Raw genomic sequence first — 27,710 nt, 5'->3', positions numbered from 1 at the left:
ACGAATAATGATGAGCAAACCTAAGTTACAATATAGTAAAAATATCGATTAAATATTAATATAAAATATATTGCAATATATTTAAAGATGTTAGGCAATTAAAAAAAAATACTTTAATTAATATTGTTAAATTTACAGACATCGTCATGGAGGTTCCCCTTGTGCATCCCGGACCTGCATATCTAGAGCTACTGTTGCTACAAACCAACCATAGGTCTTCATACATATGGGATGGACAATGTTTGTCCCATACATTCCGCCCCAGACGTATAGACGATATGTGGGAGTTCATTAGGGCCCACCCACTCCATCCCCGTATAGTTAGACGCTTTAGGATACGGGTTTCAACAGGATCATAGAAATTGGCCGGTTGCAGTTCGGCTGGGCGTTGATCACGGCTATGATAGAGCGGTGGCGACCGGAAACGCACACGTTTCATCTACCCATTGGCGAGGCTACCATCACGCTTGAGGACATGGAGGTTCTTTTCGGGATGCCGGTTGATGGATTACATGAAGCTTACCCGCATGCTCTCAGAGACTACAAGGGATTGCATTACCTGCATATGTTGCAGCGTCTCACCGAATTTCGGCCAGCGGAGGAGACTACATTGAGTGGGGCCAGTCGTTTGCAGTTGACGCTCGTCCCGCAACATCTGGAGGCGATGGATGCGGAGATTACAGATGATTCACCGCCGGAGGTTATCGATCGACACACGAGATTGGTGTTGCTGCTGATGTTTGATGGTGTACTGTTCTCGAACACTTCTGGAAACCTAGTCAGCTTGAGATTTCTATATCATCTTGAGCGGTTAGATGATTTACCTGGTTACAACTGGGGTGCAGCTGTTCTAGGTTACCTGTATAGGCAGATGTGTCGGGCTAGCATGGGCACCCAGAGAGACGTTGCCAGATTTTTACCGCTACTGCAGGTGAAAACATAGTCAATTCTTTTCGTGATTATAACATATATAGTAAAAAATGCCTTAAATTTTACTTCTACAATCTATATTAGGTTTGGGCCTCAGAGCGGTTCCTGCAGTTCCAACCACCTCTACCACCCATCGCTCCAGATGCACCACCTCAATCGTTTCTCCCTTTAGCTTGGAGGTGGGTTGATAGGCGAGGCTACGGACGCGAGTTCGAGGCTTGACATCATCTCCCCTATTATAGGGATTTGTTGGATTTGCTTGAAGGAGCGCAGGTACATGTATTCTTAAGTTTACTTGGCCTGACTTTATATGTGTTGTGTTTACTCACAATTCCTGTGTTTAATTAATAGTTCTTATGGAGGCCATACAACGACGCGCTCATAGCTGGTTTGCCTGATTATTGCTCATGCGTCTGAGCTATGTGGAGCTCATCCGTCCCAATGATATGTCACGATATTGTCGAGCATCATGCCACCGAGTGAGTCCTTCGCCAGTTTGGTCGACCGCAGCTTGTACCTATTCCGCCCGCTTGGCTTAGGACACATTACTAGCAGGATGATTATTCCAGGGCTAACCAGACATACTTGAACTGACTAGAGGCCCAGATTGAGATTTGGGACCAGCGGTATGACCTGGTTCTGCCACCCCATCCACCTGAGCGTACGGATGGTGAGCATGAGCATATGGGTTGGTATCGAAGCGTTACCCGACTTCTCATCGGGAATCCTGTTCATCGCGTTAGTGGTCGGTACATTCCATACGCTGGGAGGCATGATGCACTAGTATGTTATTTGTTATACTTATAACATTAAATTATCCTACCTTAATTAATATTTGACATATTATGCAGGCTATTGGCTTACATCAGCTCTACCAGTTGGGACTGCAGATGCAACAAAATACCGGCGAAGGAGCGGCAACTTTACATGAGTATGGCCGGTAGGTTACAGATTCGGCTGCCCAGACATTGCGGCGTGCCTGAGATGATGAGCGATTAGGATACGAGGCTGCTAATGTGCCGCCAGAGGAGTACCATCATGGGCCACCAGTGGAGCCTGAACGTGGCAAGCGTGGCCAGAGAGGAAGGGGTGTCCTACGAGGTCATGGTGGTCGGCGAGGACGGGGTCCCCAGCAAGGGGGCGTTGCGGCACCCGTGGGGGATATTTAGAGATGATCATCTGGGTGACCACCCTAATCCACACGATGCTCATCATGATATGTCGCCAGGGACTTCGCAGTTGACCCCGTCAGCCGATCATATATTAGACAAATACCTGAACGCTATCTGACAATGTGCTTCTTCAAGTGGTTCAAAAATAATGTCCACGTCTCATGGCTTTCATTGGCACAAATAGCAAATGCTAAGGGAAATATACTTCCATTAGCATCTACTGCAACGACGATCAACAACTTGATATCGTACTTTCCATACACATGAGTGTCGTCTATGGATATTACCGGCCGACAATGCACAAAACCATCAATGACTGGTTTAAATGCTTAGAACACATATAAGAATATGTGTTCCGGTATTCCCGAACTCCGCTCAAGCTTTCATTCAATAACAGTCCCGGAGTTAAAGTGTTTTAATGCGTCCATGTACCTGGGTAGAGATGCAAATGACTTATACCAGTTACCATAAATGTCACGACCCCAAATTCCCTTCATAGGATATGGTGATTGCACCTAGTCTCTAAGACTATGTAAGCCTGTCAATGCAGAATAATAATAAATATCTGAAATAAATAAACTACAATTCAAACAATTTCAACTCCCAAAACCCGGTAGAAATAAGTCACAAGCTTCTAAGAATTTATTCTCTATGTCTCTATATATCAGAGTCTAAAGCAAATAAGAAAGACAACATAGTAAGATAGAAGGGGACTCCGGAGTCTGCGGACGCTGGCAGATATACCTCGAAGTCTCCTCGTACAACTAGTTTACTGATGCGTGGTCTGATAAGATGTACCTGGATCTACACAAAAAGATGTGCAGAAGCGTAGTATGAGTACACCACAACGGTACCCAGTAAGTGCCAAGCCTAACCTCGGTAGAGTAGTGACGAGGTCACGTCAGGCCCTACTAGAGAATAGATAATGACATGAAAAAAATATTTAAACAATTTAATAAGATAAAATGACTATAGAAATGAATCAGTAATATGTCACATTTAATGACACCAAATGATTGCAAATAATATCTCGTGGAATCAAAACAGAATTCCTTTCAACTTTATGAAAATCACAATAATTAATCGAAGGCAACTATGGCCATAATCAATATCAACAAGGGCACTACCGAGGTACCGCCTCATAGTCCCAAATCATAATAAATTCACAATATCTCATTTTCTTATCTCAACGCGGGAGCCTTCACAATTTATTTTAAAGAAAATATTTTTTCCGAAATAGCATCCCGCGTTTTAGCCATCCTTATCACACCGCATGACTTCTAGTAGTTTTTCCTACTAGCCACGCGTATCAAGCCACCTTTATCTCACCGCATGCGTTTCAATACCCAAACCTTATACCACTGCATGCGTATCAATATCATAATATATCACAATTTGTACCTCAGGTGCTCAAATAATTTAACTTGCCAAAATAATTTAACAACAATATTTTTTCACAATAAAGAGCTCACGACTCATGTCAAAATAATTCAACAATAATATTTTTCCACAATAAAGAGCTCACGGCTCATGTCAAAATAATTCAACAATAATATTTTTTTCACAATAAAGAACTCACAGCTCATGTCAAAATAATTCAACAATAATATTTTCCCACAATAAAGAGCTCACTGCTCCATCACGATGAGTACGAAAATCTTACAAAAATATTCAGGAGTAAATAATTTAGGAAAATAATATTTCAAAGTCTTTAATACGTTGCTTCAATATCAAGTTTAAAAATGTCAAATACGTCAGATTAATAATATTTAATTTAAAGAAAATCAACCTTCAAATAATGCACAGAATAAAAGAAACCAAGTTCCAACTAAACAGATAAAACAATTAGCATATAAAACCAAGTTTCAAGCAAATTTAAAATATAAACATTAAATCAATAATGAAGAATATAACAAAATAAAATAATTTAATTAATGCGCAACAGTGATCTACACAATTTAAAATATAATCTTTCACATTTAGCCCGTGTACACACTCGTCACCTCGTGTACACGATTTTTCACACATTACAATTATCGATCCTAGGGGGAATTTCTCCCACACAAGGTTAGACATCGACTTGCTCCAATTTAACCAAGTATTATGATTTTTCCTCGATTTTCCGACTCCGATCGACTCGTATCTAGTCATACTTAATTCGATACAGTCAACAAAAATTTATAGAATTAATTCTGTAAGAAAATACTATATTTTTCAATAAAAATCCGAAATTAACTCAAAAATGGCCCGTGGGGCCCACATTTCGGAATCCGGCGAAAGTTATGAAATATAAATGCCTATTCAACCACGAGTCTAACCATACCAAAACGACTAAATTCCAATAACAGTTCGATCCTCAAATCCTCAAATCTATCCAAGAGGGTTTCAAATTTTTCTAACTTAAATCATCAATTAAATGTTAAAAATAGTGATAGATTCGGGTAATCTAACAAAGATTGAGTTAAGAATACTTACCCCAACATTTTCTCTGAAAATCTCTAAAAAATCTCCTCAATCCGAGCTCCAATTCGTTAAAAATGAAAAAGACGAAGTCCCATTTTCAGAACTTAAACATTCTGCCCAGGCTTTTACTCATCGCGATCGCGAACATTCACACACGATCGCGAAGCAGAAATTACCACTGCCCAAATTAACTCTACGCGATCGCGTATATCCTCACGCGATCGTAGAGCACAGAAATCCCAGCTCTACACGATCGCAGTCCTCTTCACGCGTTCGCGAGTCACAAGGTCTCAAAGCTACGCGATCGCATCCCGCGATCGTGAAGCACAAAACTTAGCAGCCCTCAATTAACCTTACGCGATCGCGATGCACAGCTTGCCAAACCTATGCGATCGCGGTTGACCTCACGCGATCGCGAAGAACAAAATGAACACTGCCTCAACTAAGCCTACACGATCGCGTCCCAATCTTCGCGATCGCGAAGAAGGTCTAAAATACCAAAAATCAGCAGCTACCATCAGTGCCAAAATGAAGGAAAATACTCCGAATACCATCTGAAACACACCCGAGCCCCTCGGGACCACAACCAAATATACCAACAAGTCCTAAAATACCATACGGACTTAGTCGAGTCTTCAAATCACATCCAACAATACTAAAAACATGAATCACTCATAGATTCAAGCCTAATGAACTTTGAAACTTTTAATTTCTACAAACAACACCGGAACCTATCAAATCAAGTCTAATTGACCTCAAATTTTGTACGCAAGTCATAAATGACATAAAGGAGCTATAAAAATTTTCAGAATCGGATTCCGACCTTGATATCAAAAAGTCAACCCCTATCAAACTTCCCAAAAATTCAACTTTTGGCATTTCAAGCCTAATTTCAACACGGACTTCAGAATAAAATTCTCATCACGTTCCTAAGTCCAAAATTACCATATAGACCTGTTGGAATCAGCAAAAATTTATTCCGGGGTCGTTTGCACATAATTTGACATCCGGTCACTATTTGAACTTAAACTTTTAATTTTTCATCAAAATTTTATATCTCGGGCTAGGGACCTCGGAATTTGATTCTACGCATTCACCTAAGTCCCAAATCATGATACGGACCTACCGGAATTGTCAAAACACTGATCCGAGTCCGTTTGCTCTAAATATTGACCAAAGTCAACTCAGTTGAGTTTTAAAGCTCTAATTTACATTTTAATCCATTGTTCACCTGAAAACTTTTCAAAAAATTTTACGGACTGCGCACGCAAGTCGAAAAATAATAAATAGTATTTTTTTAATGTTTTAGAACACAAAATTAATTATTAAATTTAAAGATGACATTTTGGGTCATCACAATAAATAATTTCCAACGCACGTTTGCGCTCGAGAAATGCCTTTCTTTTGGTAATGGTACACCCATATACCTAGTGGACAGATGTTATACACTCTTTGATCTTGTACCTTATGGACGCTTCAATGTGTGGAATCAACACAAGAGAAATTAAGTCAACATTCAAGTTAAAATAATTCTCAGTGAATGTGTCCATTTCACAATTGTGGGTGCCAATGTATTTACCCATAATCCACATATTCGTTTTCAACTTTCTCGCACGCAGCATCTAATTACAACCTTGAAACCATCTACGACAAATAACCATGTATACATCCGGATATGACTCATGAACCACAATCTTACGACACTCTTTTATGTTGTACATTCGCACTGCCCTGCTTAGGCACGCTTTATCAGCAAAAAGCATGCCCTTTGACAATACCGTTGCTCTAGATTCATCCCACATTGTTGTCCGAATTTCGTCAAGACCCATTATGAGGGCATCCGCATCCGGCATACTTGGCAACTGATCAAGGTAGGGAATCTCCCTTGAATGAAACGACACATGAGACTCGTACGCTCTTCGTCTAACGAGAGGTAGAGCATGCTCCCTCATCAAATCAGGTTCATCATTCTCGGCCTCATCATCATCACCCTCACCAGAGAAGGGTGTGTCATTTCCAGACTCATCAACATTGTTATCATAATCACTATTATCTTCCTGACTCTGCGTATCTACCAGATCCTGATTAAATATGTCGTCTTCGGGCAATTGAGTAAGGACATGATCTTCAAGTTGCTCGCTTTCAGTGCACAACCAATAAAATAATGAGTTTCATCCAAACTTTACATATAAACTTTATCACTTCACTTACAAATCATAATGTGTTGATATCCCATGATGCACACTATCTTGTTGGTGATGGCTCCCGGATGGACCACCATGATCCAATACACCATAACTAGCCATATTCCAATTGTGCGTTGGTTCATAACTTGTAAAATTCATATCTGGCGGTACCCCCTATGGAATATATGAGTGTTAATACAAATTCAATACATAAAAATAAAAATATCGTAACACAAAGAAAAATTAAAGTTTACCACTCGGCTTGTGGATTATGTAAACTTGGGGAGAAATTATGTCATCGGTCCTCATTCGCGCCCGTGGAGATAAGTTTAGATCATGCCAAACTCTTTCACCCGGAATCTGTTCGGCTAAAACTGCTCCAAAATAACCATCCGATGATTGAGGGATATCCCTACTTTGTGGAACCTCATTATTGCGAACGTCTTGCGCCTTGACGTATATTTCCAACATTTTTATCACAAGAAGTTCCTGATGTTCATCCGGAGTCCTCAAAAAATTTGTCAGAGTTTCATCTTCTTCGATGTTAAACTCACCATTACAAGCAACCCCTTGCGGAGTAACATAATACATATATCTTCCGGTTACTTTAATATTCACCAAACGTTTGCTCACACTGATTTTTTTTTATATAACAACGATACCAATCTGTCGTACTCCATTGTAAATGACAACTTAACATGACACTGTGGAGAACAACTATAGCGTAGTGAGTTATTCTCCGTCACAACCCCACCCACCTACCCCCAAATATAATAAAACCCTAATTTTTCGCTCTTCGGACATTATAGCTTAATGAACAAATATTTCGGAAGACTTGAAAGATGCTGAATGGATTTTTACCAAATTCAAAACCTCTTTAAATAAGAAAAAACCCAGGTCGGGGGTATAATTGGTGGATGTATAGCGCATGCATAACATATGCTATACCCATATGAATTATTGGTGGGTTAGTTAAGTACACGTGAATTATTGGCAGAGCCACATTTTATATATAGCGCGATGAATAACCGCACTATATATAAAACGGTGCACAGTTTTTTTCAACCTATTTATATTTTTTGAGTCCAAATGTACCATACTTTGGTTCCAGATTCCAAACAAAGGGAGTAATAAAACGAATGAGTAAAATAATGGTCAAATAAAATACGAAAAAAGGCTAAAAATGCCCTTGAACTATTTGAAATAGCTCAAAAATGCCCTATGTTTGTTTTTGGTACCAAAAATATCCCCGTCGTCTATGTTTTGGACCACAAATACCCTTAAGCCGTTAGTCTTGCCATTGAAGGTGATATGGTAGTCCAACTGGGTTAGATTTGCTTATATGGCCATCCACCTAAGCAATCTAACATGGCAAAATTATTTTTCCGGAATTTTTTTAAATACAAAATCAACACTTATTCCGAAAAAAGTAAAAAAGTTCCGGAAAAATTATTTTTCCGGAAAGTTTTTACTTTTTTCGGAATATTTTGTATTTTTAAAAAGAATTCCGAACTAAATATTTTTTTCGGATTTTTTTACTTTTTTTGGATTAAGTGTTGATTTTGTATTTGAATAAAAATTTCCGAAAAAATAATTTTTCCGGAATTTTTTTACTTTTTTCGGAATAAGTGTTGATTTTGTATTTTAATAAAAAATTTCAAAATAAATAATTTTTTTCGGAAATTTTTTACTTTTTTCGGATAAGTGTTGATTTTGTATTTTTAAAAATATTTCAGAAAAATAATTTTTCTGAAAAAATATTTTTGTCATACTGGATTGCTTAGGTGGATGACCATGTAAGCAAATCTAACTCAATTGGACTGCCATGTCACCTTCAATGGCAAGACTAACGGTTGAAGGGCATTTGTAGTCCAAAATATAGACGGCAAATATATTTTTGGTACCAAAATTAAACAGAGGGCATTTTTGAGTTTTTTTAAATAGTTCAAGGGTGTTTTTGGCCCTTTTCCGAATAAAATATAATATACTCTCTCCACTTTAATTTAGATGAGTTATTTTGAATCGACACAGATTTTAAAGGAAAAAAGAAAAACTTTTGAAATTTGTGGTATTAGAAGTTTAAGGGGTAAAAATTTTATGAGGTCACGACAAATATAAAAGCTTATAATTAAGTATAAAATGGGTAAAATGAGTAGTTTAAAATTAAATTATTTTCAAATTTCTCACAAATGTATAGTGTGCTAATCGGGTCGAACCCGAATTCGAAGTCCCAACTCACCTATCTCTCTGATTCTGGCGTTGATTCTCGTCACTCGTTAGGTAATCGAAAAATCCGATTTTCAAATTCCAATTTTAGGGCTAATCCATCATACGCTGCGGCAAATCAATGTTGTTTTCAAGGGTTCCACTGCATTGAATTATCTTAGTGTTTCTTTGGCCCTAGTTTGTTTTGCATTTAATTTCTTGCCTTTTGTTGTTTATACTGAGTAAAGAAGTTATTTTTATTGATAGATTTGGTGGAGGAGAATCTTGAAGTATGACAACAGCAGCTAGGCCTACATGGGCGCCAGCTAAAGGTGGGAATGAACAAGGTGGAACTCGAATTTTTGGTCCATCTCAGAAATATTCTTCAAGAGACATTGCATCTCACACTACTTTAAAGCCCAGGTTTTTGTTCTTGTCCGATTCTCTTCTTTTGTTTATTTAATGCTTGTTGTTAAACTTTTATGGCATTTCTTTTATCCTTTGTATGGGGTAAAGAACAGAAGAATATCGTAATCCAGCTGGTTAAATCGAAAGGGATGTGATGATTCTTTAATTACTTAAGAGGTTGCTTTGCCATAGAGTTCTTGAGGGAAAAACCCCCGCAAAAAAAAGGTCTTGTCAAAGTAGGCTAATATTTGCCAAGACTGCTATATTTTATCTTCGTAGATTTTAAAAGTTCTTGCAAAAAATATTTGATATACTCTTGTGTTAAAAGCAATACAGAGACATAACTAGACTGTTATGTAGAAGCAAAAGTAGCATGACTTCGATTTATCCTACACTGTTGGATGAACTTTGTTGGAGGCTGTGGCCCTGTACAAAAACTATTTTACTGTGACAATCCTAAATTGAATTGGATGAGGATCTTCTTTTTCCTTTTATTGTTGTAAGGGGCATAGATGACTTCCTAAAATGCAAAAGATGGATTTTTTTTTGTGGCTTGGACAAGTTACCTGGCTGCAGCCTGCAAGTGGTAGTAGTGAGCTTTTTGGTTATTGTGTCTGTAGATTCTGATGTTATATTGCATCCTGCTGAAGTGAAGTGGCGTATGCTAAATCTCAACTAAGCTCAATTGGAAGGTTATGTTGAATATAATTGTTGAGGGACTTGTGAATTAGGTCACAGGTTCGAGTCCTGCATCATGCGATCTAAGCCTGGTATTTAAGTGGATAAGGTAGAGGGGTGGGCCCATTATCCCCGAGTTTCGAAGGCTGCGGGATTTCTTGGTCTCAAAAATAACAGTAGCTGATAATGATAATGTGTACTCTCTTAGATTCTGCAATCGTTGGCAATTCCGTTGATATATTTATTCTTTCCTATAGTTGTAACTTCCAAATAGACGTAGTTTCCACATAAGTAACTGGGAAGTCCTTGTGAAGTCAATATTTTCAAGAGAAAGATCTCATTTATGATACAAATAAAAATATGTATTCTTACTTCTACCCTGTATGGGAAAAATGATAGGTCATTCTGCATTCGAGTTGTTGAAAATTTATGTATCAATAGTATGACAAGGATCAATTTAGCAAAACCATAATATGACAAGGATCTTTGTGTAATATGAATGCTAGAATTAGAAAAGGATGCGTAGTTTATGATATCTTGTGTCCTTGTTATCTAGGTACTGCAGTTCATGGTATAACTTGGATCATTAAAAGGTGCCCTAGGGCATTTGTTCAACCATAAAAACATAGCTCATGTTGTGTGGATTAGGTGCACATCACAAGTTCGAATCCTGCCGCGAACAAAAGCTTGGTATTTAAGTAGAGAATGGTTAAAGGGGGCCCATGCACATCACAAGTTCGAATCCTGCCATGAAAAAAAGCTTGATATTTAAGTGAGAAGGGTAAAGGGGGGCCCATTATCCATTGAATTTTTAACTGTCCGCCGACTGGCCCTCGAGGATTTCTCGGTTATCAAAAGTTAGATTATTAATTGGTTGTGTAGTGAGTTTTTTTTTTGTCACTTTCAAGTAAAACAATTTTGATCTAAGTTGTCTTAGGGCTGAAACAGTATATTTGCGTGAGAAACAGGCTGAATTATGCGCTGTACTTTGTGTCAAACTGATTGATGAACTTCCAGTAGTCGTGCTTCATAGTATATGAAATTGGGACAGTGTATTCGTTTTAACTCAATTGGGTTTCTCATTAGGACAGCATAGTTGGTTGTCTTCTTATTTGTATCACGAGTCTAAATTAAACTTGATACTGTTATCATGCATGGAAGAAACAGGGCATTTCTCTATCCTATCGATGATTGTGCCTGAGTAACTTAAATTGGTAGTCCTCTAAATTGTATCATGATTCCAAATTGAATTACGTTTCCGTTATCATGCATGACACAGAAAGGATGGACAGGACACTCAGGATGAGTTGCAGAGGAGAAACCTCTGAGAAGAGTTAGAAGACCGTGAGCGGAGACACTTTTCTTCAAAAGATAAAGGCTATGGTATGTGAAATGTGGACACTTTTTCTCTTGCACATACACACACACACACACACACACATACAGAAACAGATACACATACATATCGACGCATGCTAACTTTACCTTATAAAAAAACATATTGAGACATGCTAATTCCAATCTGATTTTGTTCCGACTCTTAAACTTGTACTGTATTTTGTTGTAGAGGACAGAGACCGGAGAAAGGGTGGTCAACTCCTTTTAGAAGGTGAGTGCTGTTTGTTCATTAGACTGGTCTAGGATTTCAAGTTGGATACCAAGTATCCATTGTTATATGACATTGTGCTGCAGGGGGGAAAAGAGAGATTGAAGATCGCATTGTTCCCCGCAATGCTGACGCTGATGATGCTGACGTCAAAAGTGATGATGAGAGGTTTGTACCTTGTTCCCTATTTGTACAAACATGGGTATGCCTGATAATTTTCCATTGATAAATTCAGGGATAATATTTTGCAAAGAGGCAGGAGCTGGTGTAAATTTTTGTTGTAATGATCAAATAGTTGTTATAGAATGCATGTAGCCAAGAACTCAAATGAATACTAACAGTCCGCCCTTGATGCAGTTTCCCCTTACTGTAGCTTTGCTTTAAAATTGTATTATTCTGTTACTTCAAAATCTTACAAGTTGTTTACACTGACTAGTGAGGATGATGATGATGATGATGATGATGATGACGATACAGAGGCTCTCCTGGCAGAGCTTGAACAGATAAAGAAGGAAAAAGCAGAGGAGAAACTTCGGAAAGTAAGTTTAACTTGGTGCTCAATAGTTTCTTTATCAGTTTATATGTGGGTTCTTCAAAAAAATTTGTTTCTTGAACTATATTTCTCTGTAGTTTAAAATTAGAATTGGTGGTATTCATTCTCTGTGGAAATAGCTTCAGGAACTGTGTAAAATTTGCATTCAGAGATTTAAATAACATTGCTATAAACTCTAAATTCTGTCTTTTTGGCAGGAACGACAAGAGCAAGAGGAGGAGCTTAAAGCAAAGGAAGCAGAATTGTTGAAGGGAAACCCTCTATTAAACCAGCCAACATCTTTCACTGTGAAGAGAAGGTTTAACCCTTAAGATATGGCTTATTTAAGATTCTTTAGCTTTACTTAAGTGTAAAATTTACCACATTTGGCTTTAATTTATTCTCTTTAGGTGGGATGATGATGTGGTCTTCAAGAATCAGGCTCGGGGGGAACTGAAGGCGGCCAAGCGCTTTATAAATGACACCATTCGGAATGACTTTCATAGGAAGTTCCTTCAGAAATACATGAAATGATAATAGGATTTAATGTGAAAAAAGGCAAGCAACAAACTTTAGCACCTAGTGGATAGTTTTGTTGAGTTGTTTCTCAAATGTCTCTACCTCATTCTGTTGAAACATTCAACTATCCCTGTAATATTGTCATTTTTAAACTAGCTATTCACAATGAGAAATTCTGCAGTTAATAAGGGGGAAAGCAAAAGGAAAAAAAAAAGAAATTCTGCAGTTAATATAACACGTATCATGGTATGAATACACATCTGATTCAGAAGTCATGCAACTTACGCTGCTTTTATCACTGGGAAACACCACCTGTCTCCTAGCTGTATTTCAGATTGTGGTTTGTTGAATCTAACTTTAGGTCATAACATTTGACAGAGAATTGGTTGGAAATGCTAAAGGTGATCTTTAGCACATGTCACGAGCAAGACATAAAAGGCATTAGAAACACTGAAAACAATTCTAATTTTCTCTTCACACGATCAAAGTTTTACAAAGAGAATACACAATTGTATACAAATTAAATATTTTACGGAGCTAGCAACTTCTGCACACTATCAACAGATTTCAGAGAGAGAAAAAACCTCAACCCAATTTGTGGTGAACACGGATGATAAAAGCCTATCACATGTGAGATACAGACAGCAGTTGACTGGGAAGAAAAAAGAATTCAGTTTCATATTGCAATGTATTTCCATCAAGCAAAGTGGCAGCGCCCTTCTCAACGTCTTCAAAGGCCAAGACATTGCAAATATGGATCTTTTCTACTCATTCCTTCTGTTCTTCCAATACAAACTCAACATACAAATCTTTGAGTGCAATCACAACAGTAGTCATCAGTGGCCCCATTATTGCTCCCTGCACAACATAAACACACAAAGCTAATGTCATAAATCCATTAGTACGTTCTTTTTCCCAATGCTGCTGTAAGGAAATTGACAATCTTTGAGTTTCCAGCATTGAGTATGCACCTAAAGAAGCATCCGACTTCCTAATTCACCCTTCTTGAAATCTTTCTTTATACTGACTCATTATTTTTGCAAGGACTCATCATTTGGTGCTAGAGATTTTGTAAAGGTATCCTCTTATCAAGCCACTTGAAACACTTATGGTAATAAAATCATCTTAAGTGAAATAAGGAGACTCTAGTTCCAAGACCATGATGATCTATAGAATGATTGGAGTTAAGAATAAGGTTGAAAGGGATAGGGATTCGTAGCTTCTTTCCATAATGGCATTATTGCCGTTCCTGTCATGCTGTCTTGTGTGACAATCAGAACATAAAACAGCTGAAATCTCGTTCCCTTTTTGACAGGTAAATAAAGGATTAAAAAAAGTTAATATTTTTCTGTCTAATATGGAAGATATATTAATAGCTGATTCATGGCAGACGGAAATCCTCCAGGTTCACTTCTTTTTTCATACTCAACAAGAGGACAACATGACAAACCTTTCCAGCTAATACAAGTGATGCAAGGAAATTCGTAATGGAAATTGAAGAGAGAGTGATGTCTGTTAATTACCTCAACTGCTGAAGGGAACAATGTCATTCCCCCAATAATGCTGAGACCAGTGAGATACGCATTATAGCCAGGGATATCCTCCATAATTTCAGATGTACCATAGTCCATAAGTACAAGATGTATAATGGATATGCTGACCGCCAATACATATCGACCTTCAAGAACCAACTGTAAAGCTGCTGGGATAGTTGAGAGCAGTGACGGGAAAATAGGAAACAAAGGACTAATAAATGCAAGGATTGTCGACATGTACAAAAAATGTATGGAGAATAATCTGAACAAGAGCCAAGTCAGGCATCCCTGAAAGAGTGCAATCTCAGCAGTTGCTAAAAGAACCCCAGAAATAGCTTTGTCAAGAACCTCAACACTTCGCCTCTTTGCAGAATGTGACATAGGGAGCATACTAATCACCTGTTCTGTTACTCCACCAGAATCCGACGTGATAAGATAATAAAGTACCCATATGAATACCATTAGCTGAGATACAAAATTAAAAAGACCAGCAGCACCTGAAACTATGGAATTCCCAATCAGGAACACGACTTTCATGCTTCCACCTAAGATGGATGTGCTACTAACAAGTATCCGTTGCATTACATTTACTCCTTGAAGAGCAAACCCCTTAGCCTTCTCAACCAAGTCCTCTCTAGTGATCAGCAGTTCCCTGAACATAACATCCACTTCTGTATATATCTGTGCCCATTCTCGATCCTTAATCCTTCTTTTTATGCTTAAGAATTTCTCTGCATATGGAGAAGGGGATGCCAAAGCCGTGGAGTGATTAAATGAGTTGTTTGCAGGGGCTATTACAAAATGTTTTATTCCGGAAACAAACTCCGTCATATTATATTGCATAGCGTAGCTATCTATTTGTGTAAATACTGTCTCGTACATTTGAGAGGTGTACTTATCCACCATCCCCGGGACATCATTTTCGTCCATCCATTGCTTAACACCAATTTTCTCAGCATAATTACTTTCCTCTACGTGGGATTTCAATGCAATAACTGCATCTTTCCCCTCAACACCAATTTTATAAGAGAAGAAAATCATACCTGCCAAGGAACCCACACTCAACCCAACAATCAAACCAATCGCCGCAATAGTCTTCAATTTTTTCAATATCCCTCTAGTAAAGAAAGCAGTGATAGGGAATCTACGAAAGCTATGACTTCTAAAAGATGATACTGCATTCATAGTGGAATCCACACTGTTAGCCGTAAACATAAATCCCAACGCGAGAAGAGCAACTGACCCCATTCCACCAATCTGCTCATAAGCAATCACAAACACCCAAAAAGACACAAGCCACCTTAACAAAATGAAAAATCCACTAGTATGACGCCTCGACGCGTTAACTTTAGGTCTCCTAAGAACAACCCTGAAAATCTTATCCTTAATATCAACAAGGGTCCCAAGAAAGACTCTAAAAACAGCCACAGGAACAGCCAAAATGGTCTCAGTAAGGCCTAACTTTAAAGGTTCAGACCAAAATGCAACAAGGGTTTGCTGAATTCCCCTCAAAGGAATTGAACATAGTACAGCCCATAACATAGCTCTCAAATACTCTTCAAGCAATTTACCAACTCCATAAAGAATGAAAATTGTGAGTACAAGTCCAGCATGAGCCATAGCTATGTAAAGGGCTAAACGTACCTGAGGATCAGAAGACAAAGAATTCTCATCTGTTGAGTTATTTTCCTTTGTTGGGTTTGTTGGCTGAGGTTCAGAAGGTGGCTGGTTCTGTGGTTTTGGTTCTTCTGGTTTCCTCATTGAGGCTGATCTAAACATATCTTCCCAAGGTGGATTAATACAGCTTGATTCAGACTTTGGGTCTGAGTAAGGTATCAGTTCCATTAATTCAAAGAGAGAGCACAAAGAACAAAAGAGAGACTTGTTTTTTCTCAAGAATCCTTACAGAAAAGAGTTTGAAAAAATAATGAAATTCAAGACTAAGCCTTTTTGTCAGAACATGTGCTTCTTCAAAATGGGGAAAATTCTTAAGATTGACTTTCTTGACTCACCATTAAAGGTGCCTTTTAGTATCTGTACAACTTCTTATACTGTAAAAATTTGAAGGAAATTGATAGGGGGGAAAGGGTGTTTCAGGACTAAGCTGACACAAATTGTCAGACTTTGTGTATCCTCCAATGGGAAATTTTAGGAAGACTCAACATGAATGATGTCTTTTATTGGTATCCACAACTTCAAACTGATACCAGAACCGGGTTTCAATGATTTGAGGACCTCTTAGTTTTTAAGCACATGGTCCATTCCTATTTCTTTTGCAATGACGGCTTTGCCCTTTGCTCTTTTCTTTTTTGCCTCTTTTCCATATGAGCTTACAATAACCTCATTTGCTTGCAAATGTATTTTAATTATTCAATAATAATTTGTGTAAAGAGATAATGTATGTCTTCTTGAATTAGTTTGGGAAGAAGTAGATAATGCATTTTCACCTACAACATTTGAATCATGTCTTTTAAGACTGTTTGAAGTTGTAGTTCTATATTGAACCTTGATATATGTTTCATTTTATCGGAGTATCCCAAAAATGTCGATACATAAAATAATTCTTTTTTACTTAAAAGCTTTTATTGATCGAGTTAATGTTCCTCATTTTTCTTTTTTGGAAAAAAAAAATTCTACTTTTTCAAGTTTTAAAAGTGAGGGTGTGTTTAGTACGAAGGAAAATATTTTTCGAAAAATGTTTTTCAATTTTTCCATGTTTGGTTGATTTAAATGTTTTGAAAAATATTTTCCTTATTAACTCATTTTTTTCCGATTGGAGAAAGATGTTTTCTTTATCCAGAGAAGGAAAAACATTTTCCAAAACTCCTTCTCAACCTTCCTCACCCTCACCCACCCACCTAATCACACCTCTCTCTCCAAAAAGGTTTTTTTTTTCTTTCAAATTTCAGCTTTTTTTTTTCCGTCATCACCCACCCTACACCCCCGCAAAAAAAAAAAAATACTTTTTTTTGTAATTTTAAATTTCTGTTTTTTCGTTTTTCTGCACCACCCACCCCACTGCACCCCCACCCCGCACAAGTTTCTTTTTTTACTTTTTTTTTGTAATTTTCAAATTTCTGTTTTTTTTTTCTGCACCACCCACCCCCTCCCCCACCCGCAAAAACACCGCCCCCACCCCGCACAATTTTTTTTTCTTTTTTTTGCAGTTTTAAAAGTTTAATGGTTCGGAAGTTTATGAAATTTGTGGGTTCGAAAGGTTGTTGATTCGAAAGTTTATGACTTCATGTTTATTGTATCTAAATTATTTATGAATACTCTTGAGAAGTTATTTTCCTTAATTTGCGTACCAAACACCGGAAAATGAATAAGATTACTACTTGTTTTCCAAGAAAATATTTTCTTAAAAAATATTTTTCACGAAAAATATTTTTCGTTATACCAAACACACCCCGAGTCATATCTATTTTTCCTTCTTGCAAAAGTAAAATATAACGCAGAAACAGTTTCATTTTTCTTTTTCATGCATCTTATGTAAAAATTAGAACTAAATTGAAAGGAGTTGTGTATACAATCTTATAATTATAGGGGTGTGAATGTGATTAAGCAGCAAAGTCATGGGACGATAATTAAGAGTAGCACACAGTTAGAACGTGGGATGTGGGGGAATGGGGGACCCACAATGAGGATGGCAGATGTAGACATGAAAACAACGAATTGTTCAACATGCACCTGTGACTTTGAATACTATTCCACTTGGACATTTATCCCCATTATATTTTTTAAAATAATTAATATCTTTTGAAGATATGTAATGCTAAATTTATTCATTGTGAATATTAGCTAAAGTCAAGATAAGACTTATATCAAAATTATGAAATTATCTATCCTGATTATAATTTCAGATTATTTTGGACTAAACGGCCCCTTACATTTACTTCTGTGTCATAGCAGTACACATAATAAAATCTATTGGGAAGAAATAAAGGTTTAATTATTTTTTTCTCGTGATATTGAAAATGTGGTAGGAGTAAAAGTTAAACAATATTTTAAAGGATTTAAAGCTAATCAATGTAGTTTTCCTGTTATAGCTTAATTAGAAGACAAAAGAATGGAATTATTTATGCTAGAAAGATGGTTTAATTAAATGAGTCAACATTGACATTAGTAAAAGAGAACTCTCTTTCCTTCGCGGGAGGGGGAATTAGAAATGAAGTAAAGAAAAGATTGTGAAAATCAAAATGATTGCTTTCAAAAATTGAGAATTCAATTTCCCTATAGTCAATACCTAAGTGTGAATATCAAGAAATTAAGTTTCATCCACTAAAAACAAAGAAGTGTTAGTCTCAAAGATTACAAATATTGATTTTTCTGCGAAGGCAAAGGTAAGCTAAGAGGCGATAAGCAAGAGCCATTGCTATCAAAACCCAAACTTCTTTTAAGCCACCTTTTAAATTGACAGTGTCAAATGAAGGAGAACTCTGAAGGGTTCTGCAACCCCCTTTGCTTTCACAGTCATATAACTCATCTCCTGAGTATTGCACTTTCAACAGTAGCCTAAATCCATAGTACATGAATGATAAGTACTTTAGCCACCTCATGAATTTTGGTATATGCTGCAAAAAAATTACACACACCAAAAAATAAGTTGATCTTTCAGTCATTTGTATTTTTAATGTGACAAAAGAGATTATTTTTTGACTTCACTATTATAGTTGAGTAATGTTCAATTACTTTAATGTGACAGAAGATAGTTTTGTGACTTCATTTTTCTAGCGGATAAAAATTCAATGAATTCATGCTTGTACTTCTATTATTGTTGGGTGTGCGAACAAAGTACCAGATTGGTAGCTGAAAAGATTGAGAGCCTATATATAAGGTGTAAGGATCTCTTAATGGTGTGAGACCTTTTGGGAAAAATCGCGCTGGCTTAGCCCAAAGCAGACAATATCACACCATGTTAAGCCTATCTTTGGGTTGTTTTAGATTATCAAGTTATCCCATTTGTTGACAAGTTTGACAGATTCTTGAGCAGAATGTTTCTCAATCCTTTGCTAGCAATCATATAGTAATAGTGATTTACTGTTCGCAAAATCATTTACCGAAGGAGACATGTTTTATTTTCTGAGCTTCATTTGTTATTGACATATGGTAGAAGTAATATCATCAATGTTAATACAAATTGCAAAGTGGCTTGAGGGGTTCAATAGTTATCCATAGTAGTTTGGTTTTGAGTAGCTTTTGTTTGTTTGGCTTGTTGCTTCTTTGAACTATGACTGATTGTTGGGACATGATGTCCAACAAGCAGTTTTTTGTGTACTGTACATATGTTTCAATTGGTAATAAAGTTTATTAGTTACCAAAAAAAAATATCATCAATTTTAATTGAGTAGGATTCTTGATTTTATCCTTTCTGACAATGAATAAGAATGTAATACTGCTATTTTGTAATTTGGATACCTGAACGTAGTAACCTCCAGTGAGAAGAAACAACATCAATATCAGGGAAGCGACCATCCCCGCCCTTCTAATACTCATAACTGCAGCTCCAAAAAGCTCTCCAGCTCCCTATCATCAAATAACAAATATATTTATCTTTCCCAAAAATGAGAACTTATTTGGTTAGCGAACTTAAAATGATTGGATTTACCTGGCTGGTTATTGCAATTAACAGTGTTGCACCCAATGTTAAAAAAAAGCATTGGACAGTTCTCTTGAATCCGGCCATGAAGTACAGAATACACATGAAACATGTCGGGTATAAAACATGCGCTACCATGTCACACAATGTGCTGCAGACATAGTAGACGCTTAATCTGTACATGTCTGCTTTCCTTTCCTTCACCAAATAGATCTTCTCAAACGGGAAAACATACACTGCTCCAAAAATTGATGAAGAAGTCCAGAATATACAGATGTAGAACATTAAACCAATCTGCAATGCAGGTTAAATTAAAGTAAACTTTCTTGAAGATACTATAACAAGGAGAGAAAAAATTGAATATTGGGATTTGCCTGATCACGAAGTTGAGCTTCAGTTGCAGTTGAGGATTTCCACCAAAGAAGTCCGAGCAATACTGCAACTCCAAGCGATTGAACTAACCTCAACTTGTCATAATAATCTCTACATCTCTCCTTATATGTTCGCTTTGACAGTATCCTGAATTGTTCCCACCAGGATATAGTCCAATCTTTCTTTACTTTAACGGCCATCTGAAGATGCTCTGGTGCCTTAGCTATTTGATGGTTCTCTTTTGGTTCCAACTGGATTTTGTACTTGTGTTGCAGATACTAATTATGTTCATAAATACAATTCTGTGAAAGTATGTCCAATAAAAAGCTTTCAAAGAAACTAAAGAAATGTAACATCAGAACAAGTACAAATTAGAATCTTACTCTAATTACAACCCTCTCTTGTTCAGATGAGCATTGAGGTGGATATAGATCATCAGGAATACTAATGTCGTTTACTTGTCCCGTTGCTAAATCCAGCAAGAACTCTGCTGGATTCATTGCAATTTCCGGGATGAAACCTAGAGATGAGAAGTACTCCATCGATTCCCTGGCCTTACCATAATAGACCGGATAACCTTCTGATATCAACAAGATTTTTTCAAACATGTGAAAAATCCTGCTTGAGGGCTGGTGAATTGTTGTTATGATTGTCTTTCCCATCTGACGAACAAAATAAATTAGTATTTGGCTAACTTAATCATAATGCAGAGCCTAATGGTGTTTTAAAAAATTTTCACCTTTGGCTATGACTAAAATATGAAAAGAAATATATTAATATATAGAGGAGGGTACTATAACAAAATGAAATGACTATATGAATATATTGCAACAAATGAATCCATCTAAAAAGATGGAATTATGCAGCAAATCTGTGAAAGTATGGCTGAAGTGTTTACCTTAGCAAGTCCTTGAAGAATTTGAAGTAGTCTATTTGCGGAGGTAGAATCAAGGCCTGAAGTTGGTTCATCGAGCAAGAGGAGAGAAGGATCAACAAGGATTTCATGACCTATGCTAGCTCGTTTTCTTTCTCCCCCAGAAACACCTTTAACAAGTCCTCCACCTATTCTCGTGTGACGACATCTATGATTGTGAAATTCAGGAACGAACAGTTGCAACAATCATGTTAATTTTCTTTTGGCAGAGTTGCAGTATGTATTGAAGTTCATGAAAAGGTACCTCACATACCTTTCCAGGCCTAATTCCTTAATAATAACTTCTGCTCTTTCATACTTCTGACGTCGACTCATCTTACTTGGAAGTCTTAAGAATGCAGCAAAAACTAAGGTTTCTTCAACAGTCAATTGCGGAAAAAGCACATCATCTTGTGTTACGAAACCCACCCTAGCATTAGTATACATCACAAATAGAAGTCAATACAAAATCATGTACATTGAAAGAAAAACTTGTACCTACTCCTGGTTTTAAGGCAACAAAATAAAAAGAGGCAAAAAGAAGTTATTGTTGGATAGGTAACACCTTCTTTTAAGAGCTGGATTATATGGAATGTCATTGTAAGTGACGGTGCCTTTGACATTTTCGTGCAGTCTTCCACCTAATATCTTTAATAAAGTTGTTTTCCCACTGCCGGAAGGCCCCATTAAGGCTAGAATTTGACCAGGACCAACGCTTCCTGTTATACCCTTGAGTATATGCTTGTAATTGTCATGCTCAAATTGGGAAGCTACCTTTGATACAACTGCCTTGACAGGATTGTTGGAGAAAGCTTGGTTAATCTTCACCTTGTACTCCACATTTGCAAACTGCATTTGTAACCACTCACATTAAAGAAGCCAAAACTCTTAAACTTACATCGTAAATTTAGTGATGGCAAATGAGGCAGGCGGGAGCAGAGCAGAGCGGGTGAAGCCTTGGTCCGCCGATCATGCCCTGCTCCGCCCTATTTAACATTTTTTCCTACTCTCAAAACCTGCCCGTTCCTCCCTGCTCTGCGCCGTTTAACCTTTTTTCCTACTTACAATCTGCCCCATTCTGTCCCGCCTCGCTTAAGTTTGCCTTTTATTCCTTTGGCATTTTTATATATCTCTTAATATAAGCACAAAATAAAACAGATAGTGAATAGAAATGTGTTGCATAAAATTCATATATAAAATCTTCAGGAACTAAAATTGTATTCTTCAAAAGGCAGTTCGGTGCATTAATCTCCAGCTATGTGCGGGATCCAGGAAAGGGCCGGACTACGAGGGTCTATTGTACACTAAAAAAGATACTGAACTAGTGAATAAAAGCAGAACACTTAAGAAGCCCACAAATAATTGATAAATATTAATCTAAATGAGATAGTATTTGGTTGGAGCAAAATGTACCTTGAGAAATATGGGAAGGGGTTGATCATTATGAGTGATAGATGTATCATGGTCTACTTCTATATCAATTTCAGAGCAGCTTCTGTTTCTAAGATAAGCTTGAGACATGAACTCTATGTTATGGCCGAAACCATTGCTTCCAGCAATCTGCATGGCGCCAACAGTTGGAGGGGACAATGACAAATCCTCGATTTCATCTTGTGCTACTTGCTCCATTGTATCATGAAAATAGAAAAATTGAGAACTTTTTCAATGGTGTTTGACAAAGTTCATGGCTATTATATATTATATATGGTAGAGAAGCTGATCCAAACCAGAATTTTGCCTAAATCTTGAAACTTGTTGAAACACATACTTTCTATTTGAAAACTAGAAAACTTGTTGGTGCTCTTGATGCATCGTGTGATCTTTGAGGTTATTTTCTAGTTATGGCACAGCCTTGTTGCTCTGCACTTGAATTTATTTTTATACCCTATGTATACCACATATAATTTGAAAATAGTAACAAAATTAGACCTTTTAATGAATATCTAAAAACTCTAGGAAATGAATATCTCTAGAAAAATACAAAACATTTTACGATTAAGACAAATTACATAAAAGTAATAGAAATAAGCAGTACTGTGACTACTGTCAGAACAAAAATGGGGATTTCAATAAAATATTAAAGAGGAAAAAATTATTAAAACTATTTAAAATGAAAGAAAGTTTAAAAGGAACTATACTCCATTACTCTTGGGAAATAACTTGAAAAAGAAAATTACAGAGAGGAGATAGAAATACTTAAAAGTAGCGTATAGAGATAAGATATTATTCATTTATTCTAACTCAGGTAAGTTTCAATTTATGTAATCACTAAATTGAAACATGTGATTTTAAACGTCATAATATTTATATAGCTATAAAAATTTTAAAATTTACACTCTTAAATATCTAATGCTAATACTTATGTGGTTATAAAAAAAATTCATTACACGTCAAATAATAATTTTAAAGTGAAGTTGTATTTAAATATAAAAATATATCACTTTATTAAATTATTAATATAAAAAATTATGTCACATAAAATAAAATATAAATAATACTACTACTTAATAAAATGAACTTTATAGAGGATGTCAAATAAAAATGATCTGTATAAGCTATCCCCTCTAGCTCTAAAGGTCTGCAGAGACAAAATGGAAAAATCTCAAGAGATCCTACTCAACTCCATCGCCAACTCAGGGGTGACGATACCTCCCGGCATCTCATCGGTCAAAAATCTCACGCCGGAAACATTATTCTTTATCTCCTCCCAGTCATTGCACCTCATTGACCAAAATTTGTCCTTTACCTCTTCCTTGCCGGAGAACTCAGTGTCCGACCGCTTAAAGCTCTGCTCCGACCTTGCCTCGGCCTTCAAAACCCTAGGTTTCGTCGGTGACATCAGCTTCCACAAGGTTTTACTTACTACTACTGTTATATACCTCTCCATTTTCTTCTTCTTCTTCTTTTGATCTTATATCTAATACGCTGTCGTTTTGCTGGCATTTTGCACAATTAAGAACTGCTTTTTGCAAACGAACCCGAATTTGATAAGTATTTATAGTATTTTTGATGAGTTGGAATTTTTTATTTTTTATTTTTACTTCCAGAGATCTCAATGTTTATTCTGTTGAAGTTTTGTTTAATCTGTCAAATTATCTTCGTTCGTAGTAGGTGTTGCATCTAAGTGCGTCTTGTTAAAGGAATTAATTGATTTTGATATGCATTAGTGCTTGATCAGGCAGTGTTACCAAAATCCTTCTCTTTGCCGCTTATATGAAGCAATGCGAAACGAGGGGTTATCGCTTCCTAGGTGAAGAAATGTGCTTCCTTTAAATTGATGACTTCACAAAGTGAATTAAACCAAAAGTTATCTGTTCTTTAAATCTCAACTTAGAAGAGTTGGATTAATATTGACATTATTGTAGATTGGAGGTTGAAATTAGTTATGTTAATTACAATTTGACTAATATATTACGAAATTCATTTTTTAAAAATGACAATGGTGTCTGGGCCAACTTGCGAGCAACTCGACAATTCCACTAAGGTACCGGGTAACTCTGTCATCCAAGGTTTAGGTAAATGGAAAGAAATCACCTAGTATTTTTTGGCCTCCATTGGGATTTGAATTGGAGATGTCATGGTTCTCCTCCTATTTCATTGACCACTAGGCCACATTACTAAATTCATATATGTCTAGTTATCTTCTGTGATTGTGCGCTTCACTTCTCTATTTTCACTTCAAGCTCCAAGGACTTTGTCGTTTTCAGTTTTCACGCCGCTTTTAAAAATGCTGTGTTGCTATATGTGTCTGTTAGATTTGTCTACATTTGTGCTTAGAGCAAGCGTTATGTCTATTGCTTAGGCAGTTTCTTTATCCATCGGAAGAGGACTTGTACGAGTTGGTCCGATTCTTGGTTGGGAGGCTATCTGATGTTGAAGCTCGAAAAGATGCAGTTAGTGAATCTAAAAGACGCCTTAAGACTCCAGAAGAAAATGTTGATGATACAGGACCACTGCCACATAAGGAGCTTTTGGGAAGAGTGGGTGATCCATTGATGATGACACAAACACCAGAGTCGTCACAGCGATCTTATCTTACCACGAATAAGATGGATGAGTTTTATAATGGTGTTCATATACCTGGAGAAGGTAGAGTTGACTCCAGCGAGGAGATATCAGGCGGTGAGCAAGACGTCCTGGATTTGGTGGAAGGCGTGAGGAGTTCTTTGAGGGAAAATGAACATGATTCTGAATATGGACTGCAATCAACTTCGCCGTGCGTGAATTTGCCTCAGGTACTTAATAGTAGGTGGATTGCATCTGATCTTTAGTGAATTTTTGGTAGACCTTTTAGGCTTTGAGGTAGATAGGTCGATGTTAATGGAGCGGACAAGCTGACAATTTAGAATTGGAGCATATTTAGGGAACAGACAATGATATTTGATTTTGTGGTTAGGCTTTCAGAAAGACTCCAGCATGTTAACTTCTCTTATTATTTCATGCCATTCTGCAGATGAACTGCAAAACAGGAACTTTACAAGACCAAAAGGAAATGCTCGTGGAGAAGTCAGTCTCAGGGTCTGTCGAATTACATAAACTTCAAGAAAAGCTTGGTTTGTTGAGAGCAGCAGTTAATATGGCTTCTAATGAAAGTTGTCCCACTAACTTTTATGTGAATCAACTAAACGATCCGGTCGAACTGAAAATGGGCAAAATTGTCGAAATGGAGAGCCATTGGTAGTATAATGATCTGTCGCTTTATTAAGCATCCCTAGAACACCTAAAGAAAAATGAGTGGAACGATTCAGTCTCATGCATGTTCTAGAGTTCTAACATCATTTCTTATATTTCTTTTTTGAAACTTGGATAACTATCTCAACTGTAGTTCTGCTTACATATAAAAAAGTTTTTGCTGGTTACAGATGCAAGCTCGGGATAACTTCTAAAGTCTCTTGCAGGAATGATAAGAGAAAGGCCCTTGAGCAGGAAAAGAGTTATCTTGAGGAAACGTTAAAAGCAGCAGAGCCAGAGAGCTATTTAAAATATAAAAAGTTGGAAGAGATTGAGTTGGAGCTGGAGTTTATATTAGCTGAAAAGAAAAAAAGGTAGGTCATCATCAATTAAGTCATGCAGACTCTCCATCGCCTTTTAGATTACCTAGTTTGACTAGGAACAATATTGAGAGAAGAAATTGTGTTGTAGCCAATGAAAGAAGTAGCAGAAGAAATCATAGAATAGGAAACTCTATTTGTTTGATTTTGAATCGGTAAATGTATTAGAGGATAACAATTAATATGTGAAAAGTGGAATATTTAGTTGAAAATATGATACGGCATGATTAAGTTACTATACAACATTATTGGTTCTTATCGGTTGGATTCTTTGAGAATAGAATCTGTCGTTACTCATTAGAGGAAAGAGGCTAAATAGTGTGGGATAGAGGGATATTTGTCTATATATAAATCAGAGCTTTTTACGCGGCTTAAAGCCTTAACATCTTACTGCATGTAAACTGTCAAGAATCTATGACTGGAACAGACACTAACTGCATTGCAGATTGTCATGGTTTTGTGAGCCTTGAAAGCTGCTAGACTATATGGGTTACGAAGTTAACTCATTTATGTAAGTATGTTGAGAAATTGCATCAAGGTGGTAACTTTGTCTGGATGTTTGCTATCTGTCACTCTGCAGAGAGGAGGAACTTATTATACTCTCAGCAAAGGCCGAGAAGCGGCCCGAATTGGAACCTAGGAGTACCTACATTCAGCGTATTGAAGAGATCACAAAAAACAGCCAGAAGCAGGATGCTGACATAGAAAGAATCTTAAAAGAAACAAGGGAGCTTCAGTTGGAGAGCAACTCTATCCAAGAACGGCTTAATCGAACTCATGCAGTGGTGGATGAGATGGTGTTCAGGTACAATCTTTTGTTATGCTGGTGATTACAAAATTGGCTGTGTTAATGAGAATGTAGATTTCTCTAATAATGTAAATTGTCTATATTTTTTTACAAGGGAGGCAAAAAAGGACCAGGTAGGACGGCAAGCTTACAGGATACTTACTAGCATCCATGACAGCTTTGAACAAATAGCCGAAAATCTTCTTGCAACGGATAGAGCCCGAAGAGAAGTGGCTGATTATGAAGGCAAGCTTGCAACTATGGCGTCTCGGACCGTTGATATTGACAAGCTGAAAGCAGACCTTGATACCATCAGGAGGGAAAATGATCTTCTTGAAGCACGTCTGTCCGAGAATTTGTCCAAAGACTCGTCACAAAGTGTAGGGTAGAACGGCCGAAGTTGATTGATTATTTAAGATGAAAAGCTTGAATGTTGGGAACTCTTTTGTCGCATTTTTTGAACTGTGACACCACACGCACACAGTGATTGAGTGATGATTATAAGGCTCCCCATTTGACGATATTGAGACTTGCTCTACATGTTCGCACCCGAGTAACTATAGTTGACGTTGCCTGTAATCATGAGCCTAAAAGCAAACGTGAGGTTGCTTCCACATTCTGAAATGTGGGGGTCTGCTCTTCTTTATTTTTCATTCAAATAATGAGAAGCCTGACTAAGGTTTTACCATTTTAAACACAGGTCCATGCTACTTTTTGATTCTTTTTTCTAAGCGAAATATTTTAAATTGTTGGA

General features: G+C 37.0%; 4 protein-coding genes and 1 pseudogene across 5 annotated transcripts; 3 read left to right on the top strand and 2 right to left on the bottom strand.

Annotated features, from left to right (window-relative positions):
• The first annotated feature begins 475 nt into the window (after positions 1–475).
• On the top strand, positions 476–1,929 carry LOC138895608 (protein MAIN-LIKE 1-like). The gene is made up of 3 exons (XM_070180316.1): positions 476–931; positions 1,015–1,109; positions 1,782–1,929. The coding sequence occupies exons 1-3, from the start codon at positions 476–478 to the stop codon at positions 1,927–1,929; spliced, it is 699 nt and encodes a 232-aa protein (XP_070036417.1).
• Positions 1,930–8,931: 7,002 nt separating this feature from the next.
• On the top strand, positions 8,932–12,887 carry LOC104118569 (uncharacterized; annotated as a pseudogene).
• Positions 12,888–13,459: 572 nt separating this feature from the next.
• LOC104118568 (uncharacterized) lies at positions 13,460–16,533 on the bottom strand. Its single transcript, XM_009629840.4, has 2 exons — positions 14,223–16,533; positions 13,460–13,557 (listed from the first exon to the last, which is right to left on the bottom strand). The coding sequence occupies exons 1-2, from the start codon at positions 16,077–16,079 to the stop codon at positions 13,468–13,470; spliced, it is 1,947 nt and encodes a 648-aa protein (XP_009628135.1). The 5' UTR covers positions 16,080–16,533; the 3' UTR covers positions 13,460–13,467.
• Positions 16,534–18,493: 1,960 nt separating this feature from the next.
• LOC104118567 (ABC transporter G family member 26) lies at positions 18,494–22,883 on the bottom strand. The gene is made up of 9 exons (XM_009629839.4): positions 22,532–22,883; positions 21,684–21,967; positions 21,393–21,548; positions 21,104–21,287; positions 20,589–20,867; positions 20,208–20,483; positions 19,843–20,127; positions 19,653–19,760; positions 18,494–18,808 (listed from the first exon to the last, which is right to left on the bottom strand). Exons 1-9 carry the CDS (start codon positions 22,745–22,747, stop codon positions 18,539–18,541), a joined length of 2,058 nt encoding a protein of 685 aa, XP_009628134.1. The 5' UTR covers positions 22,748–22,883; the 3' UTR covers positions 18,494–18,538.
• A 761-nt stretch (positions 22,884–23,644) lies between these two features.
• Positions 23,645–27,651, top strand: LOC104118566 (uncharacterized). 2 transcript variants are annotated; one of them, XM_009629838.3, is made up of 6 exons: positions 23,645–23,970; positions 24,925–25,353; positions 25,572–25,636; positions 26,017–26,163; positions 26,750–26,974; positions 27,072–27,651. In XM_009629838.3, the coding sequence occupies exons 1-6, from the start codon at positions 23,647–23,649 to the stop codon at positions 27,343–27,345; spliced, it is 1,464 nt and encodes a 487-aa protein (XP_009628133.2). In that variant the 5' UTR covers positions 23,645–23,646; the 3' UTR covers positions 27,346–27,651. The 2 variants fall into 2 exon arrangements, with proteins under 2 accessions (XP_009628133.2, XP_009628132.2); XM_009629837.3 differs by having other exon boundaries at positions 25,572–25,795.
• Positions 27,652–27,710: the final 59 nt, after the last annotated feature.

This window comes from Nicotiana tomentosiformis, chromosome 7 (genome assembly GCF_000390325.3).
Source record: "Nicotiana tomentosiformis chromosome 7, ASM39032v3, whole genome shotgun sequence".
Lineage (NCBI taxonomy): Eukaryota > Viridiplantae > Streptophyta > Magnoliopsida > Solanales > Solanaceae > Nicotiana > Nicotiana tomentosiformis.
Note: the sequence above shows the minus strand (reverse complement) of the source record. Positions and strands in the feature narration are given on the sequence as shown.